Below are 17,684 nucleotides of genomic sequence, written 5' to 3'. Positions count from 1 at the left end.
TGTAATATTTTATATCATTACTTTATAGGTAGTTACTACGTATTATGTTATGGTGTAAACGGTGCAGTGTGTTCGCTCTGTTGCCCTTCAGTGGCCTTGACATTTTTATATAATTTTGTATATCGCGCAAAACACGCCACGGACATAACCGCCGTACAACTATCGTTGTCGTATGCTTTTATTGTTGAAGAAGACTATGATGAGCAATAGTGAAATACAGAGAAAAACCGAGAAAAATGACTTTATACAACGACCGTCGGCAGTGGGCCTTAATAAAGTTGCCGATAGAGTTACAAATTATGTGGCGTTATAGGATGACGATTTAATTGTATGCAACATATTATTTTATAAAAAAATATTTCAAAAACTATCACATATTTTCGAAAATTTATATATATTACTATTTTAGTCATTTGTTGGCAGTTTTTTTTTCTAATGTAGAATATTTTTCATTGAACCTCTATGCATAAAAATCGAATTTTGGATGAGAAGTTAATTTATAATTATTTTTGTTTTAGGATGATTAGAATGGAATAGTACATACACTTTAAATTACTCTTATGAGTTATAATTTATTAAATATTTGTTTGAAATTTAATAATTAAATTTATAAATATCTTAACATTCCAAACAATATTCTGCTTTGGAGTATTATTAAAACAATTTGTAATACCTATAGAAAAGTAAAGAACTTAACTGTTAATAAAAAAAATAAACCATTAATAGTTTTTGAGATAATTAGTGTTTTACGTTAAATTAAAGATAATATTAAATCACTTGTGTAAGAAAAAATATTTTGATTGTCGTAAATAAAAGATTTATAATCGTATTAATCGATTGCAAGTACCCAATTGTGCGTACCTATACATATACCACAGTAACTAGGTACTTTACATATATATATATTTTATTTGTCATGTTATTTATCGACGGATAATATATTATTAAATAGGTAATGTATAATATACATAAACGTAAGATTAAAGTAATATACATAATAGATATACTGGTGATTGCAAGTTCGATTCGTGGTGACACAGGTTACTAACAAAACAATTGCGAACCAGACATAATCGGTTTATGAATAAAAAATACAATTACAAACTATAATATTAGCGTAAATAAATGTCATCTCATTAGACTGCTCGTCGTGTGTTAAAGACTATAAAACATTACAATATACAACCACATAGGTTGGATCGATATTATGTCACGTCGACCTAATGCACTGTAATATTCCTGGTTAATATACGTCGTCGTCTTTGCACAATACCACATAATATACTTATTGTGGCAGTAATGTCATTTATTATTAGAAATAAATTTCGTAGGTGTATTAATATTATTGAACAATAAATGTTACACGCATGTTATCAGTATACAGGGCGTCATGCAAAACGTAATTTAGTTAGTTTGCGCGAAACTTTTTAGTAGAAAATTGAAATTCGATAAATAATAACAATTATAGGTCAGGAAAACTGAAAAATGAAGACGTTACTTACTCGAATTTAGATTTATATATATAATCAGGAGATTTCTTTTTGCTGAAAATTTAGAGTTTTAACATTATAGACACGCATGGTTAGGTTATTTTGAAATTTAAGTCATAAATCAAATGTATTTAAGAAATACTTGCTGATATTAGCTTAAAGAACTGTACGCTTTTCGTAGTTATGTACATACAGTCGAATAGAGGTCGTACGTCAATTTAGACACAACCACGGGGCGTAGGATAGAGCGTGCATGGGTGTGATATATACAACATAATATTACAGTAGTAAATTACATGCAAAGACCTGAATTATAACGAACGTCGCGTGCGTTCAAGCTATTCTCTTTTATAGGGTTATGCTGATGCAGTACTTGTAACCTGCAGGGGCGAACATACGTAAATGTATAATATGTACAGAGCGATTCCTTAAGTAAGCTCACCCCATTTTTTTCTTTAATATTACAGTTATTAAAAATGTTGATCTTTGGAATTTTTTAATTATATTTTAAGACAATGTTTTTAAATAAGAATCCTCCTTTTTTACTATAAATTATTAAGTGGGCAATTTTTCTGAAAATGAGTTTAAGTATCAATATTAAAATTCTAACGAGTAGTCTTTGAGTTCTACTTTATTTATTAAAGATAAAAAGTCCATGATAATATAGGTTTGGAAGATAAAAGGATTATGGTGACTTGATAATTTTATTAATTAATTTCAAAATTCTTAAAAATGTATAAATAGTCTAAGTATAATAAATACTAGATCAATAATATAATACCTATTTTATACTTTTATAAAACCATTTTAAAGGATACTTATTTTGATAACTGAAATACTATTCATTTAAATTTTGAATTATAGGTACCTATGGAAATTTTTAAAAATGTTTTCACTAAATAATTTATAAAAAAAACACATCCATAGGTTTTTATTTGGAAAAAAGGAAGTTTATTCATTGAAGTATGACACTTGAACAGTACAAAACAATTTTAAGAATTTTAAAATACAATTTTTAAGTAAATCTAACATTTAAACATCAGAATTTGAATACATTTATTATTAAATGAAAAATAGGGATGTGTGTGCTTAGCGAATCCTTATTTATGCAATTGTGTATTTGCGTATTATTGGTCTCGATTATCATAAACAGTCGAATGCTATAACATTATTCACTGTTGCAGCGGCTTTCTGTAAATATCACGAGTATGCTACCGGATAGGCTAAATTTTAGACGCACAATTTACAGCTGTGAGTGACGGATTGCGATTAGCTGGGCCCATATCGGCTATGCTTATGTTTCATAAAAGTCATATTGTATCGCTGCTATTATTATTCGATTGAACAGTGAATCGTCGCCGGGACGACCTTTCGCCGTCGCTGTCGATGGAATGTCAGTCGATCACTACCATGATGTAGCCGCGTCAAAGGTTATAATATAGGTACCAGAATAATATGGATAATATGGCCCGCAGTGTTTTAGACGGTGACAATAATAATTATTACTATTATTGAAGCAGAGGTCGACTAACCTCTCCTACCCGTACACGACGTTAAATGATAATAAATTGTTCATTATATTAAAACACACACACACACGATGGTCGCCATTTAATAACTCGCTTCGTTTTCGTACAGTTTATTTTACGAACATATATACAAAACGACGATGACCTGTTAACTGCTCAGTAACTGCAGTACATACCAACAATAAATTGTCACATTATATGAATTGAATTCTGAAAAATTTACCAACAAGAGATCCTATTAACCGTTCTCAAAGTGTTCTAAATGTGTAGTTATTGGGTTAGAGTTTTAGACGTCTATATTATAATGTAATGTATTTATGTATAGACAATTTACATAAATATAAAATTTAATATACGTTATTAACGGACCTCTAATTGTTTTTCGAAAGAAAACGGTGGTAATTATATATAACCATTATATAATATTTATTTACTTTTAGTAATAGAGGGGGAAAAGTAAAAAAAAAAAACACGAAAATCCAGTTGATTTCATAATTACTGACTTTCCCAGAGATTAATAACATAATATTATAATATAATATGCAAACTAGAATAGTTTTATTCAGTAATTAAAATCTAGTTTTTAAAATATATATATAAATATATTACATAATAATAAAATTAAACAGACGAAAGTACCTATAATATTAACTGCAGTTAAACAGTTTACACGTGCACGCTTGCATGATATACATACATATTCTTATGTTAATTACTAATTTTCAAGTATGCTGTAAGAGGAAAATTAAAAAAAAAAAAATACAATAAAAATACTAAAAATACTACAATGACAATAAACCTAAAATTTTATAATATACATTATTATAATAATTAACAGTTTAACGTGATACAAAAAGTAAATAAATCAAGTTTACATAACAATTTAGTGGGACCGATTCCAAGAGCCGAACAAGAATATTTGTCGCGGCAGACTTATGTAATTGTCTAAAAATTATGTATATTATAATACTATACTCGTCGTAAAAGTTGTATATATTATAATATTACATATTATAACGCAAGCTCGTTAACTCGTTGAATTATGTTTTGTCAATAATTATGCGTTCTCGGCGGTCGATTTAATGCGCAGGTATGTAATGTAATAACATTATTATATTACTGGCAATTGTATTATCATATACTAAGTAACAATAATAACGTATATTGCACTTAAAATTTAGGTAGTTATATAAACAATAATAGTAGGTACTCAGCGCGCACGATGAACTCTTGGAACCAATGGATTTAAAATACATAATCCACATATTTAATATTATAACGTCCCAACTGCAGCCTGACCGTCGTGGTCGAGAACAAACAATGCACAACAAATGCGTAAATAATAACACTCATTACCTATTTATATAGTAATAATAATAATATTAATATTCGAAGTATATACATTTTGTTTGGCTGCTCGTATTAATTATTGCAATATAAAGAGTAGCCGGCGTCCGTTACGCGCATGCGCGTGTAGCGACAACAAGGCTAAGAAACTGCGAACGTGTATACATCATATCATACTAATATATTATTATATAAGTCAACGAGCGAAAAAAAATAAGCATACATTACACTGCGGTAAAAAACACGACAGCAATATCGGAAAATTTGAAACGGTCGCGGAGTATGTATAACTAGCCCGGTTCGGCTTAAAGCTCGGCAACCGTTACACGGTTTAAAAAAAAAACACCCCGTGGTCCGAAAACCACACAATATTACATAGGAAAAAACGGTTTTCGGACCAATGACATTGTTTCAAAACCGGAACTGTCGTCAAGATGAACTGGATGGATTATACCCCGTGTCGTTTTCCCCGTTGCGAATTGCAATATCGCGCGGGTGCGCGGACAAAACGAGTACGCGTGCAATACCTTTAGTTTCATTTAGCAGTGGCCGATTAAAAATAGACCGACCCGGTTAGGTTATAGCGTTGCGGATTCGGACGAAGTGCACCGCTGCGGGCCAAATGCCGCGCTAAAAACGCGTATTATGACAATAAAATAATTTACTAATGCCAAATTGAATATCATGATGATATTACGCATAACGCATAAACATTTATTACACTTACACGCCTACAACAATATTACACTCTCGACATTCATCGCAACAACTACTCGACTATACAGCATGCGACTGACGCAATAAACGAGTCACGATAGAATGTATTATGAATCGTACAGATCGAATTCGATTGTACCGTGAGCAGAAAAATTTAGATGCGCACGTCGGAAATGCAGAAAATTGCGATCAATACGCGTAGGCGCGATGTGTAATAATCGATTTGTAAAAAACAAAAAACATAAAAAATTCAAAACAGTAACTGCTCGAGGAAGTCGCCGTCGAAGTCGTCGTCGTCGTCATGGCCGTTCGCCGAGTGACAGTGGTGGCGGCGGCGGTGGCGGCGGCAGCGATACGATCCCAGCATAGCGTATAATAGTGACGGACAGACGGACAGAAGAAAAATGGGCGCCGAAGTGTCGTACCAGATAGTGCATTTACATGATTTGGGAACGGTGAAAACCGTGTGTCCATGTCAAAAACACTTCTGGTACGGTCTTCGAGCACCCGTACGAAACAACGACGTGTGCGATGGCGCAGTGGCGTGGACGGCGGCCGAGTGATACTATGCCGAGCGAACGGATATTAAAAAGAAAACGACAACGCGACACGCACCGAGCGCCGACCGCTTGTGTGCAACACACAACTGATCGAACGGCTCTAGAGAAACACGGACGTAGCGATGCGGCGGCACCGACGCGTCCGCAGGCACCGCACCGACTGTTCGCCGGCCGTTCGCGTAACGGCGCCACCGCCGCTGCCGCCGACGGTCGGTCGGCCTCTGCCACGAACGACCGAAGAATGAAATGAACGACGACGACGACACGACGGCGACGTAGCGGAGATGCCGCTTGCCATCAACTACGACGTTGCACAATTATTGCGTGCTCGACGGCCGTGCGCCTGCGCACACGTGTGTGTGCGTGCGTCCGTGTGCGTGTGTATTTTCGTGCGTGTGTGTTCGCGTGCAACTGCGGCGGCGGCGGTGCATCGCGCGCGTCCGACACACACACACGGCGAGGAGGAAGGGAGAGCGGCGCGTCCAACACGCGCGTCGCATTCGTCGTTCGCAAGAAACTATATCCGCGTCCGGTGTCCTCGTAGTCGTCGTCATTTACACACTGCACGCGAAATCGCACTCGCCGCGACACCACACCCATCCCGACCCACACACGCCTGTACGGGACACCGAGGCGGCTAAACCCGTTGTCGTTATAGGCATATACTGTTCTCTCTCTCGAAATTTAATTTTTTCGTTGTTTCCAACCCCCCCCCCCCCCAGGTCGACTGGTATCTCGGGATTACGCCTCTCTATAGTTATCTCTGTTCGCCGTACGTGCACGGCGAGAAAACTGCGATTGATATATAGGTCAAGAGAGAACTACGCTCGAACAATAAAATAGTATGATATTATTGTGTGCGTATGCGCCAAACAAAGATATCGACTGACAACGACTTCTGAAATATCGAAAAGTCCAAGACTATCCGTCATACATAAATCCAACCGACCGTTTATATTTATATACTTTTAATAACCGCGATTGGTAGTCAATCGATATACACGGTGTCGGTGTCGTAGGACTCCTGCGTAAAACGTTTGCCGCACGCCATCACAATGAACCGTTCACTGTGCAGGGTACCTAATTGATTATATTAATTATTACATCGGCATTCGCGTTACTAATGAGGAAAACACCAAGACGACGACGCAGCGACAGGCGATAAATTGTTTTATGCTTATACAATTTTATGGCACGTTTGATGGTATACATAGTATATTATTGTATTTCATATATTAGACAAATGTCGACGGGTAGTTGACTAATAAGATGTTGTATCGAAGAAAGTTTAAAAATCAGCGATTGCAATGCAGTTTCCGCAATTAACCAGAATATATTATAATATTTAAAACATGAAGACGCATTTGAGCTCTTTGATGAAGAGTTTAATGATAATTTTCTATTAATATTTGAATGAAAATGGTTAAAGCGTGATTAACGTCTAAATCATTGCGCATAAAAATAAACGCATTTTATAAAAAAACAAACAGTAGCATAAAAATAAAAATAAACGTTTTCACATTCAAATTACGAAATGTTATTAATTTATATTTTTATTTCAGTAATATTTAGAAAGTTTAATTTTGTTCAAATAAAATATATTATTTATTCAGTGGTAGGCACTATCAAACATAACATTTACATATTGTTAGTTTTCCAAAACAAAAATTTAAAATTCATTTTCTAGTAATATTACAATAGATAGTTGATTGTTAATTCGATAACACTTTAGATTGTATATATTTCTATAAACTAGATCTGTTTAAATGGATTCTCGATGATTGAATTGGCATGTACGCAATATAATTCTAATAGATTGTTTAAATTAGGTACAGTAAAATTTGCAACAACAAAGTTTGGCAACCATCATATATGTGCTATCAATAAACGTCCTAATCGAAACGGACGTGGCCCACTTGGCAAAGGGGTTTAAGTATGCAGTAGTGTATACACGATCGACCTACACTATTAGATTTATATTCACCTGTCTTTTATTTTATTTTATTCTTTAGCACAATAGATTTTCTGACAAGCTAATGCGGTGGCAAAGGATAAAAGAACGAACGCGAGAATGGAGTGCGAGAGAGAAAGGGCGCGGGAAGAAAAAGTATATATGTGTGTGTGTGTGTGTATAGATAAAAGCTTCAAAAAAAAAGTGTACGGTAGTCGTCGTGGAGCGGGGTAGAAGGGATTGAAGAGAGAATACAACATTAAGTACACGCCGCAATGCACCACTGACCCAGTTCAACCGTGGGGTTTCGTGCCACGCGACTCTTGGCCCTTATAAACATTCTCTCTCTCTCTCTCTCTCTCTCTCTCTCCCTCTCTCTGTCACTCTTTCTCTCTCATGCAGGTATTTTTATTATTACTCCATGGTATTGTAATATTTAAACACGTCATTTTTCCTGAACATCCGTCAGACTCCGACATAAGTTTAACACTCTTTAAACCTTTTTCTGTACTGGAATGTGACGTGTGTCAAAGGAAAATCAATCCTAAAATATTTATTTCATGTGTTAGGTTATAGGTATTCAAAAACAGATTCCGGGAAGGGTATGTGTCCAGTATATTTTGTATTCTTTGTACTCGAATTGAAATCGACAACTTGCGAAACATGCTAACTGATATTAATCTGTCAAGGTCTATACTAATAAACTAGATGGGGGAGGGGCAGAGTGAGAAGAAAAACTACTTCCAACGCAAACATTTATTGAGTAGCAGTTAGTGGAACGATAAAATATTAAAGGAACGGTAATTTCCGGTAAGAAGCCCACACGACTATATTTTTACACTGAATGTATACACAAATGCCTCTGAATTGCCTACTCATTACGCCCTCAATAATATTAAATTGCTCAACAATTTTTTATATTATTTAAAACTTGGGCGTAATTTTAAATTACGTTATATTCTTTAAATAAGAAAATTATAAATACACATTTTGATATAATTTAATAATTAGTTAAATAATAATTTTAGTTTTATTATTTAGTGAATAAAATAAAAATTCAAATAATCATAACTATCAATAAATACAAAATAAGTATTTATAAAAATATGTAATATCTTTAATTTATTTTAATGAAATTATTAATTAAAAAAATAATAACAGTAAAAATCTATTATAGACCGAATTAAATAAATTAGAAGTAAGTATTATGATTTTCGTTAATAAAATATCATGTTTAAGCGGTATATTATATTATACTTCAATTGTATCTACGTATCTATTACGTATAATTAATGAATGTTGTATAATTTAAAAAACAAATTCTACCAGAAGATAATATGATCAGTATACAAACCACAACCTTGACCGTTCATATTTAATATCATTTGCACATGATTGAATGACCAATCAAAAGACCTTCACACAATCTAGTATTTAATTTGAGTAAACGTCAGTATATAAACGAAGTAATATAAAAACAATTTATAAATGATTATTAATTATCATTGAATTATTATATAAAAATACCTATTAGAATTATTATTTTATACTTTAAATCATTATTTTAAACATAAAGTATTATTTGTTTTTATTATATATTTCGTTTATGAAATTCTATGTAATTTAAAAATAAATTAATTAAATTAAAGGCGATAAAAATGATTTCATATTATTTTACGTGATAATATGAAATTATTAAAAACGTTTATGGTTTAAAATAATTCAAATTAGTTTAGTACAATTTTTTTCTAATTCGTGTTTAAAAAGCATTATGCAAATTTAAAAAAAAATGCTTTAACGATATTTTATTAAAATTCAACAAACAAATAGTACAATAAAAAAACACCTAACAGAGACAATGGTAACAAATTTAAATTTAGATGAACTCTGCTATTTTAATTCAGGCTTATTTTCTTTATTGGTTTACGCCGTTTACGGTACAGGACAATTTGTTTAGCGCAATAAATTCAAAACAATTTATTGCCTCAACCCTTATATAGTTTTAAATTACATGAGCCTTTGCACATAATTATGTACGAGTGTACACAGTTTATTAACAATTTTAACACTAGAATTTACGCAACTGTTTATACGTATAAATTTCAAAGTTAGTTTTTAAAGATATAAAAATAATTTAATTTATTTCTAACCAAATCTAAATATATTACACAATTGATAATACGTAGAAAATATTAGATATTGAAAGTAGTACATTAAAGTTGTTAAAAGTGTCGTAAAATGAATACTTTCTTTGCTTAAAAAAACCTTACCCTTAAATATACAATTGTATATTTATTTTTTAATTTTTTTCAGTTTATGTCTACTATTATTGATTAAAAATATGAGTACAAACCAACTTCATTGGTCATAGAATGTGCTAGTAGAAGAAAATCTACGGTATCTATATATATCATTGTTTAATATGGCAATCAGTCAACCATATAAAATAACAGTGATTTACTATTAGTAAGGCGTTTATAATAACTACCTACTACCATAGACATTTTTTACGGTATACTTTATTTTAAATCAGTTAAATTAAACATGATTTATTTACGGGTTACTCACACATGAATATTTATTAAAGAATTAAAGTAATAACTAATAAGTTATTATTAAAAAAAAAAAAACATATATTGTAGGAAATTTATTTGAATTTTATAATTTTTATTTTAAAATTTAAACAATTTAATTTGATTTGTTTTTTTGATAATGACTATCACTGTTTTACTTAGTATTTACCAATAAATAAATACAATAAGCTAAAAATAAATTGTATTATTATATATATATATATATCCAAATTACTATCTGTTATAAAAATGAACATTAGTTATTTTATTTTATCAAAATAAGTGATTGAGTTATACTTTTAATTTAAACTTTTAAAAAAAAAAAAAATTTATTATTTGTGAAATACAACGTTTATTATTTTTTTTTTCAAAAATATCTTCATATTGACTAAATAAAAAAAACGAGTAAATGACAATTAGTTCATATCTTTTCACAAACTAAGTTTACTATTTTCATAAAATACGCAGTATTGTTAGATACATCCACTGGTATTTAATCTACTAATATGGTTGTATACAATAGATAGTTATTAATGCATAAAAATAATATTATTATAATTAATTATATAATAATATAACTTATAAGTAGTAATGTTTGAATCATTTTTTAAAACTATTAGGAGTGTTAAAAATGTATACCCAACAAAATATATATTATTTAAAATAGAAACTCTGCCCCGCACAATTCAATCTATACACGCCCAAGTTGTTATTTTTAAGAATCTATACGAGTACACTACTAGGAAATCAATCTGCAATGATCTGTAAGTGATATGTAGAGAAAATAAGTGTATAATATATTGTTATCACAAGTTGAAGTAACTCGAAACGCTCAGTATACGCGGGATGGCAATATTATATTATGAATTATGTCAATTATGATTATGATTTATAAATCACCACAGTGGCAAACAGATAGCTCGTGTAGGCATCTATTTGGATTTTTAGATTTTACAAATATTCGATATTTATTCACTGTACATTTCCTAGATGAATAGCGTAATATATTAAATGATTAAATGGCAATGATAAAATATATTATATAATACAATAATTTATACGATTCAAGTTGTTGTACATGTCCGAAAGTACAAACTGACAGATTAAATTTATAAAGCTCTAACTAAATATACGTTCCGCTCAGAATCTAAAACAATATTAAACAGTATTTAGATCTATATCGATATCAATATATCGAAAAATCGTTTGATATCGTTCATTTTATGATGTATTATGCATATCATAATAAACTATAGATACTTATACCTATATACTATATAGTATCTAACCATCTAGGTAGTATATTATTCTGTATTGTTAAATTAATTTACCTCACCGCACAGAGTGAATAGTACACTCGTCGCGTGAGAATTTAACGATTTGCATACCGGGGGATGATAGTGTGTAATAACGTAACGACATTACTGCAACCAAACCATAAGTGTGGTTTATTTTTTTTTCAATTAATTTCCGCAAACCGCAAAAGATAATCACGTTATAATAACAATACTATAATTTATAATAATTTATAGTGATAATATTATCAATATATTTTTCCGAACCGACGACAGCGTCAAATTATATATACTTGGTTGTTCTCTCATAAATTCCACGACGGTGCTGCAGTATTTATTATTAATTACCATATTATTTAACAATGCTATTTAAATACACGCATACCTTAAACTTATAAACACTATCATCGCAATCGCGTGAGTAATGTTGCAGGTACATGGTTTCGATCACCGGTACACGATAAATCGTACAATATCGCAATACCTACCTATGTTATTATTACGCACTTGTACAATAATTATTGTTAACTATTGAAAGGATTTCAATTGTCTATTACACGGATTTTTATTACGTTACGAGTTCATAGGCGTAAATAGTGTCCGAGACTTGAGGGGAGGTGACTCGCCATACGTCAGTCAGCAGTTGGGTAAACGCTATTTGCGCCCATAAATCATCATAATAACATATTTTATAAAAATAACATTACGTGCAAAACGACGTTTGTCCGGTGGAGCGATGTCGTCCGTAGAAATTGCTCTGCGATGGAACTGAGATACCACCAGCTGTGTTCACTCTGATTAATCGAAACATGACAAGTTAACACAGCGAGGTTCCCAGTCCCACGACAGAATGGTCGTAGATGTGTTCGGCAACCGCAGCGACGATGTAGTCTGCGTCCTCATAACGGTCGCGCGATCTGTCGCCAATGCACGGCGATAACACGCGACGTTTTTTTTTTTTTTTACCCATAGATCGCGCTGGGCGTATGCACCGTACGAAAATCAGACCGACACGTCTTATTAAAATTAATTTAAAAAAAAAAAAAAAAAATACATACATACATACATACTAAAAATAATTGTACACTATAGGACGAAAAACAAACAAAAATAATTATTCATTACTATGACGGTGGTGGCTGGTGGAGGAAACCATACGTCTTAGACAATGCGATAGACGAATAACAAGATCGTTTTTTTTTTTTAATGATCATGTTTATTGTGTACGGAACCACGAATAGGTGTAGGTACATGAAGTGTTTTGTTTTTATCGAAATAACAACGTCAAACACGATAATCATAAGGCCTCGTGTGGGAGAAATCGTGAACACGACCACCACTACCATTTCCTCTGACCAACGTCGAAACCGAAATTTATCGCCGACCCATAACACCCCATTCAACACAAGTTCGGTTGCTTATATTATTATCATCACATCGGGTTATCGTCATAACACTACTACTATTCAACGAGAATTAAGCACAATAATATGTACTCACAGTTTGTTTTTGTGCGACTCCTTCACCTTGTCGTCGCCTTCGATCCGATAGATCTTGCCATACATGACGTACTCGAAACTGTCGGCCCGACAGCCGTTTTGGTCCATTTCTATGGGATTCCAATCGCCAGCGTCAGGCTGTCCATCCTCGCGTAATGTGGTGGCTAACACTAGTCTGAATTTATCACCTATAAAGAAAAAAAAATTGCATTTTATTACGGGACTATTCCGTCTCATCTACGTGTTTTTAGGGTTTCGTTACATTCGTTTAATGTTTTTCGACTTCCGAGTTTCCCAAAGTCATAGTATTATAAGACCTATACTATATTTACCGGCACTTTAATAGAAACCGGTCGAATAGGAGAAAAAAAAACGTAAAAACGAAACCGGTTAGATATAATTTTTCTTTTTTTATTTTACCATATAAGCATATTCATATAGCCGATGACTACTAGACCACATACGTAAATATTAGCTGCAGAGATAAAGAGCGCTTGGAAGATTATGAAATAACTTGCAACGACCACAAATTTAATGCAGGATTATGAAAAGTTAATCATTTTTGGGGAAGTTTTAGTGTGGATAACTTTCTTTCTGGAGACAACTATATTATATTACATTAATAAATAATTGATTCGTTACGTTGCAAATACCAATAGTACCTATATATATATATATAGTTTCCTAACCCACTACCCCGGTGCATGCTTGCAGTGAAATTTAATAGACTGTTGGAATTTGAGTATTTCATAACCTACCCTTTCTACTTTATTATTCGTAATGATTTTGAATAACTGACTAAAAGAGAAAAATCAGTAATACGAAACCGTAATTCAACACATACGTATTATACTATATAAATGAGTCCATTAATTAAATAAGTGTTTTACACACATAATCAAACACATTTAATATTTATTATTAAATTTGCAAAATCATAATGTAGGTAGTCATTATATTCTCAGACTTTGAAACGATAGAACAGTGTTTCTTTTTTGAATATGATGGCCATCAGCTATTATTAAATATATGGTACGTATATTAAAAATTATAATGAAGTATCAGATATTGAATAGACTTACTATATAATTATTTCATTATTATCAAATTCAGTAGGAAAATTGAAGTTTAGTTACATAATAAATTGTATAAATACATGTTTCATAAAATACGAATTTAATATTTTATTTCCTCATAAATAAAATTAGTATTGATAATATTATATAACTATAACGGATACACACGTAAAATATCTTAAAATTATTTTTTACATACTTATCATTGAAAACGTGTAGAATGAAGTATAAACAAATTGATAGAAGTCTATGTTATAGAAGAACCTGTTTATATACGTCATGATATGTATAAATACATTTTAGTTATTACTCATTTTGACACTTAAAATCCTGATATCCATCCACGTATATAAATATTAAATATAGTATGGTATGTACTATGTATCTACTAAAAAAATTAAATTCTTGAAAACCAGTTTCTTAAACATTAGATACTATGATATTACTTTATATTACAAATCAATTTGTATATTTCAATTAGATAAAAATGTTTATTCATCAAAATAGTTTAAAATTTTAATTTTGATAACAATATCGGATAAAAATGAAACTAAAAAAAAAAATTAAATTAAAAATAATTAACATACCATGATATAAACTTTAAATTGTATACCCAACACAAATAAAAAATATTTTTAGTTTTATCATTCATAAAATTGTGAGCAATTTAAAACTATACCAATAAATTTATTTGACAAAAAAAGTATTTATAGAATTTTTTATACCAATAAGTTTTATAGTTAAATAATCACTAACTATAAAGCTTTATATAAATAATTAATTTGGTATGAATTTCGCCTCTAAATATAAATATAAATAAGTTTATATAATATTAAATATTACTCAGTAGTATTATTTTATCAATATTGATTAAAAAAAACTGAACTAAAAAATCAATAGCTTATACAAGAAGATATTATTTATTATCATTACATGCTTTTAAAATTTAAATAAATTACTTTTTTCGGACTTTTTTGTACTCATCAATCTAAGGTAAGTTTATATAGGTATATATATATATATATGATCTATTTCACAGCATATTTCATTATTATTTACTTAACATTTATAGTATTCAATGTAGTAATCAGTTTAATTTATTCTTTTAAATTGGCACAATACCCCCAAAACTTTTTCATTAATCTCACTACGATCAATAATAAAATAATATAATACATAATTAAAATTTATTTTCACTGGTTATTGATTATTTTATATTTTTTTATTGTTATTTATTAACAATTCTTCGTTTACTTTAATTTACAGGTAAGTAAAAACATATACAAAATAAAAAAAAATTATAATCAATATATTGACAGATATAATATAGCAGGCTTATACCTACTAAATAATAAATGTTTTTGTTTAAAAGTGTTCAGAGAAGAAAACCTATTAATGTAAATTAAAATATAATTTTTTTTAATTCAGAGTCTAACACATACTTATAGCTACTAAATACTTACGTATTAGAATTAAAGCCTAAAAGTACTTATTAAATAACAAATAATTCAGTAAATATAATCAACTTTAAAATCATTTAATAAATAGTCACATATTTCTATAATTCTGAGAACTTAAAACTTTATAGTACTTTAAAATGAATTGTACTTATTGATGAGTATAATAAATTATTCAGAATTAGATTTTGATTATAGTAAAGGGTCAATAAAATGGAGGTCAGCATAGAATATTTTATGTCAGTCGAGCTAAAATAATATGTATGGACTGAATTATGCTTATCACAAAAAAAAAAAAAAAAAAATAACAAAATTCATCGAAACAGAAAGTGTGAAAAAAATCAATACTTCCATTTAATATTACATATTTTATTTGTACACAATAATTTTGTTAAAAGAAAAGTTGAATGTTATTTTATTTTGAATATTTTATTATTATATTGACATCATGTAAAACTAATAGTATTTTATATGTTTAAACTGTTACTGCGTAATAGTATTACTCAATAAATGAATAAAGATAAAACAGTTGTACAAAAAAATAAACACATTACAGAAATTGTATAGATTTATTAAAGATGTTAGTGTCATAAATTATTTTATTGAATTTAACTATTTATTAACAAAATCAACCAAAATCCATTGTCTAATCTACATACACATATTGATATATATTTATATATATTATTTAAAATATAACTCTAGAAGCCTATAATAATAATAAATCTATATGAAATAAATTTTACATCAATATATTTTATTCAAATGATTTCTAATTCATTGAAGTTGCTTATTTCAAATTATAAACTAATATTATTACAATTAAATATGTATGTACTAATTGCTTTTAACTAAAATAAAATCATTACCAATACGTTAGTAATCCATAAAAGTATGCTTAATTATGAAAAATGATTGTCAAATATAATATTACGATAAACCATATTATTATACTCGATTGTAGTATGTATAGAAATAGAATACCTATTATTATATTATTGCAAAATTTTTTAATTTTGTTGTTGTTGTTGTTTTATAATAGTTTTCAGCGTAAAATTATGTAATATTTCTCCGAAAAATAAATTTTCGGCATACACAGTAGTAAGTGATAAAATTACATTTTTTGTTAAACAATGAATTTTGAAACTGCGTTTTCATTATTATAATGTATGTTATTATTTATAGATACCGTTTTTATTTGAACGACTCGCGCGAACTGTAGCAGATGCATCTCGTTATAACAATTTTCACCATCAGACCAATTACGCCACTATACAGACGATACGATAGGTCACCGCGAATACCGACAACTGCGCGTGGTTAACGATCGTCTCCGGAGTTGGTCGTTGGCTCAAATGATCCCGCAGGTATAAAATTCGGTAGATTGACAGTCGTTTGCGTATCGCGTGTTCCAACACACCGCGAACATATTATTATCAATACGTCATAACAATGTCATGTTTCAAGTTTAGAAGGATTAAGATGTTTAAACGTAATAATATATCATTAAAATATTTAATCAAGACGATTAGAATTCCGACTGTTTTAATAACATTCTATACTTCAACATTTCCGCCTTATTGTGAACGTCGGCGACTGTTCAAAGTCACGCGTGATAATGTAATATAATATAATCTCCGTTCTCCATTACGGTAAAATGTAAACACTCAACGCGCCAGAAACGTTATATAGGGTTCGCCACGGTATTTTTTATTTTTCTACAGAACTCGATCCCCGGAACTCTGTTCACCACCCTCGTGACTCAAATTCAAATTCTCGACGACCGACCACCGAGCGAAGGGGGGACGCGCGGGTTACCGTGCGCGATAGTGCGCGCACACGTCCTAGCGGTTTTTTTTTAACTTTTTTTTTTTGTCGTCGTTCATCACACAATATTTATCGAACACATTTTAAAACAAAGAGAAATTTTACACATCGCTTACATCCGGACTATCGTGTTTTCGCGGTGCGTGCGCGCGTATCCGCGTAAATGCGGTGACGGACGGCGGGGGCGACAGCGATGCCGAAGGTTCCGAGAGCGCCCGCGCGGCGACCGAGCGAGCGCGATTGGCGGCAGTGGCGCGCGGCGAGATGAAAATAATATAAAATACGCGGAGCGGTGGCCGGGGAGAGCGAGAGGGAGTGTGCGCGCGCGACAGAGAGAAAAAGTGAGTCGAGAGGTGCGAGTGG

The 17,684-nt window shown here is 31.0% G+C and overlaps 1 protein-coding gene across 1 annotated transcript in view; it reads right to left on the bottom strand.

The window, feature by feature from the left end:
* Positions 1–17,684, bottom strand: part of LOC112594992 (DNA-directed RNA polymerases I, II, and III subunit RPABC3) — a 59,580-nt gene that overhangs the window by 4,154 nt on the left and 37,742 nt on the right. Inside the window, exon 3 of the mRNA XM_025340050.1 lies at positions 12,963–13,149. Within this exon, the coding sequence (XP_025195835.1) occupies positions 12,963–13,149 (187 nt within the window). The remainder of the gene's footprint in view (positions 1–12,962; positions 13,150–17,684) is intronic.

The sequence above is a fragment of the Melanaphis sacchari genome, unplaced genomic scaffold (genome assembly GCF_002803265.2).
Source record: "Melanaphis sacchari strain LSU unplaced genomic scaffold, SCAv2.0 Contig24_pilon_pilon, whole genome shotgun sequence".
Lineage (NCBI taxonomy): Eukaryota > Metazoa > Arthropoda > Insecta > Hemiptera > Aphididae > Melanaphis > Melanaphis sacchari.
The sequence above is the reverse complement of the archived record's forward strand: the minus strand, read 5'-3'. Positions and strand labels throughout refer to the sequence as shown.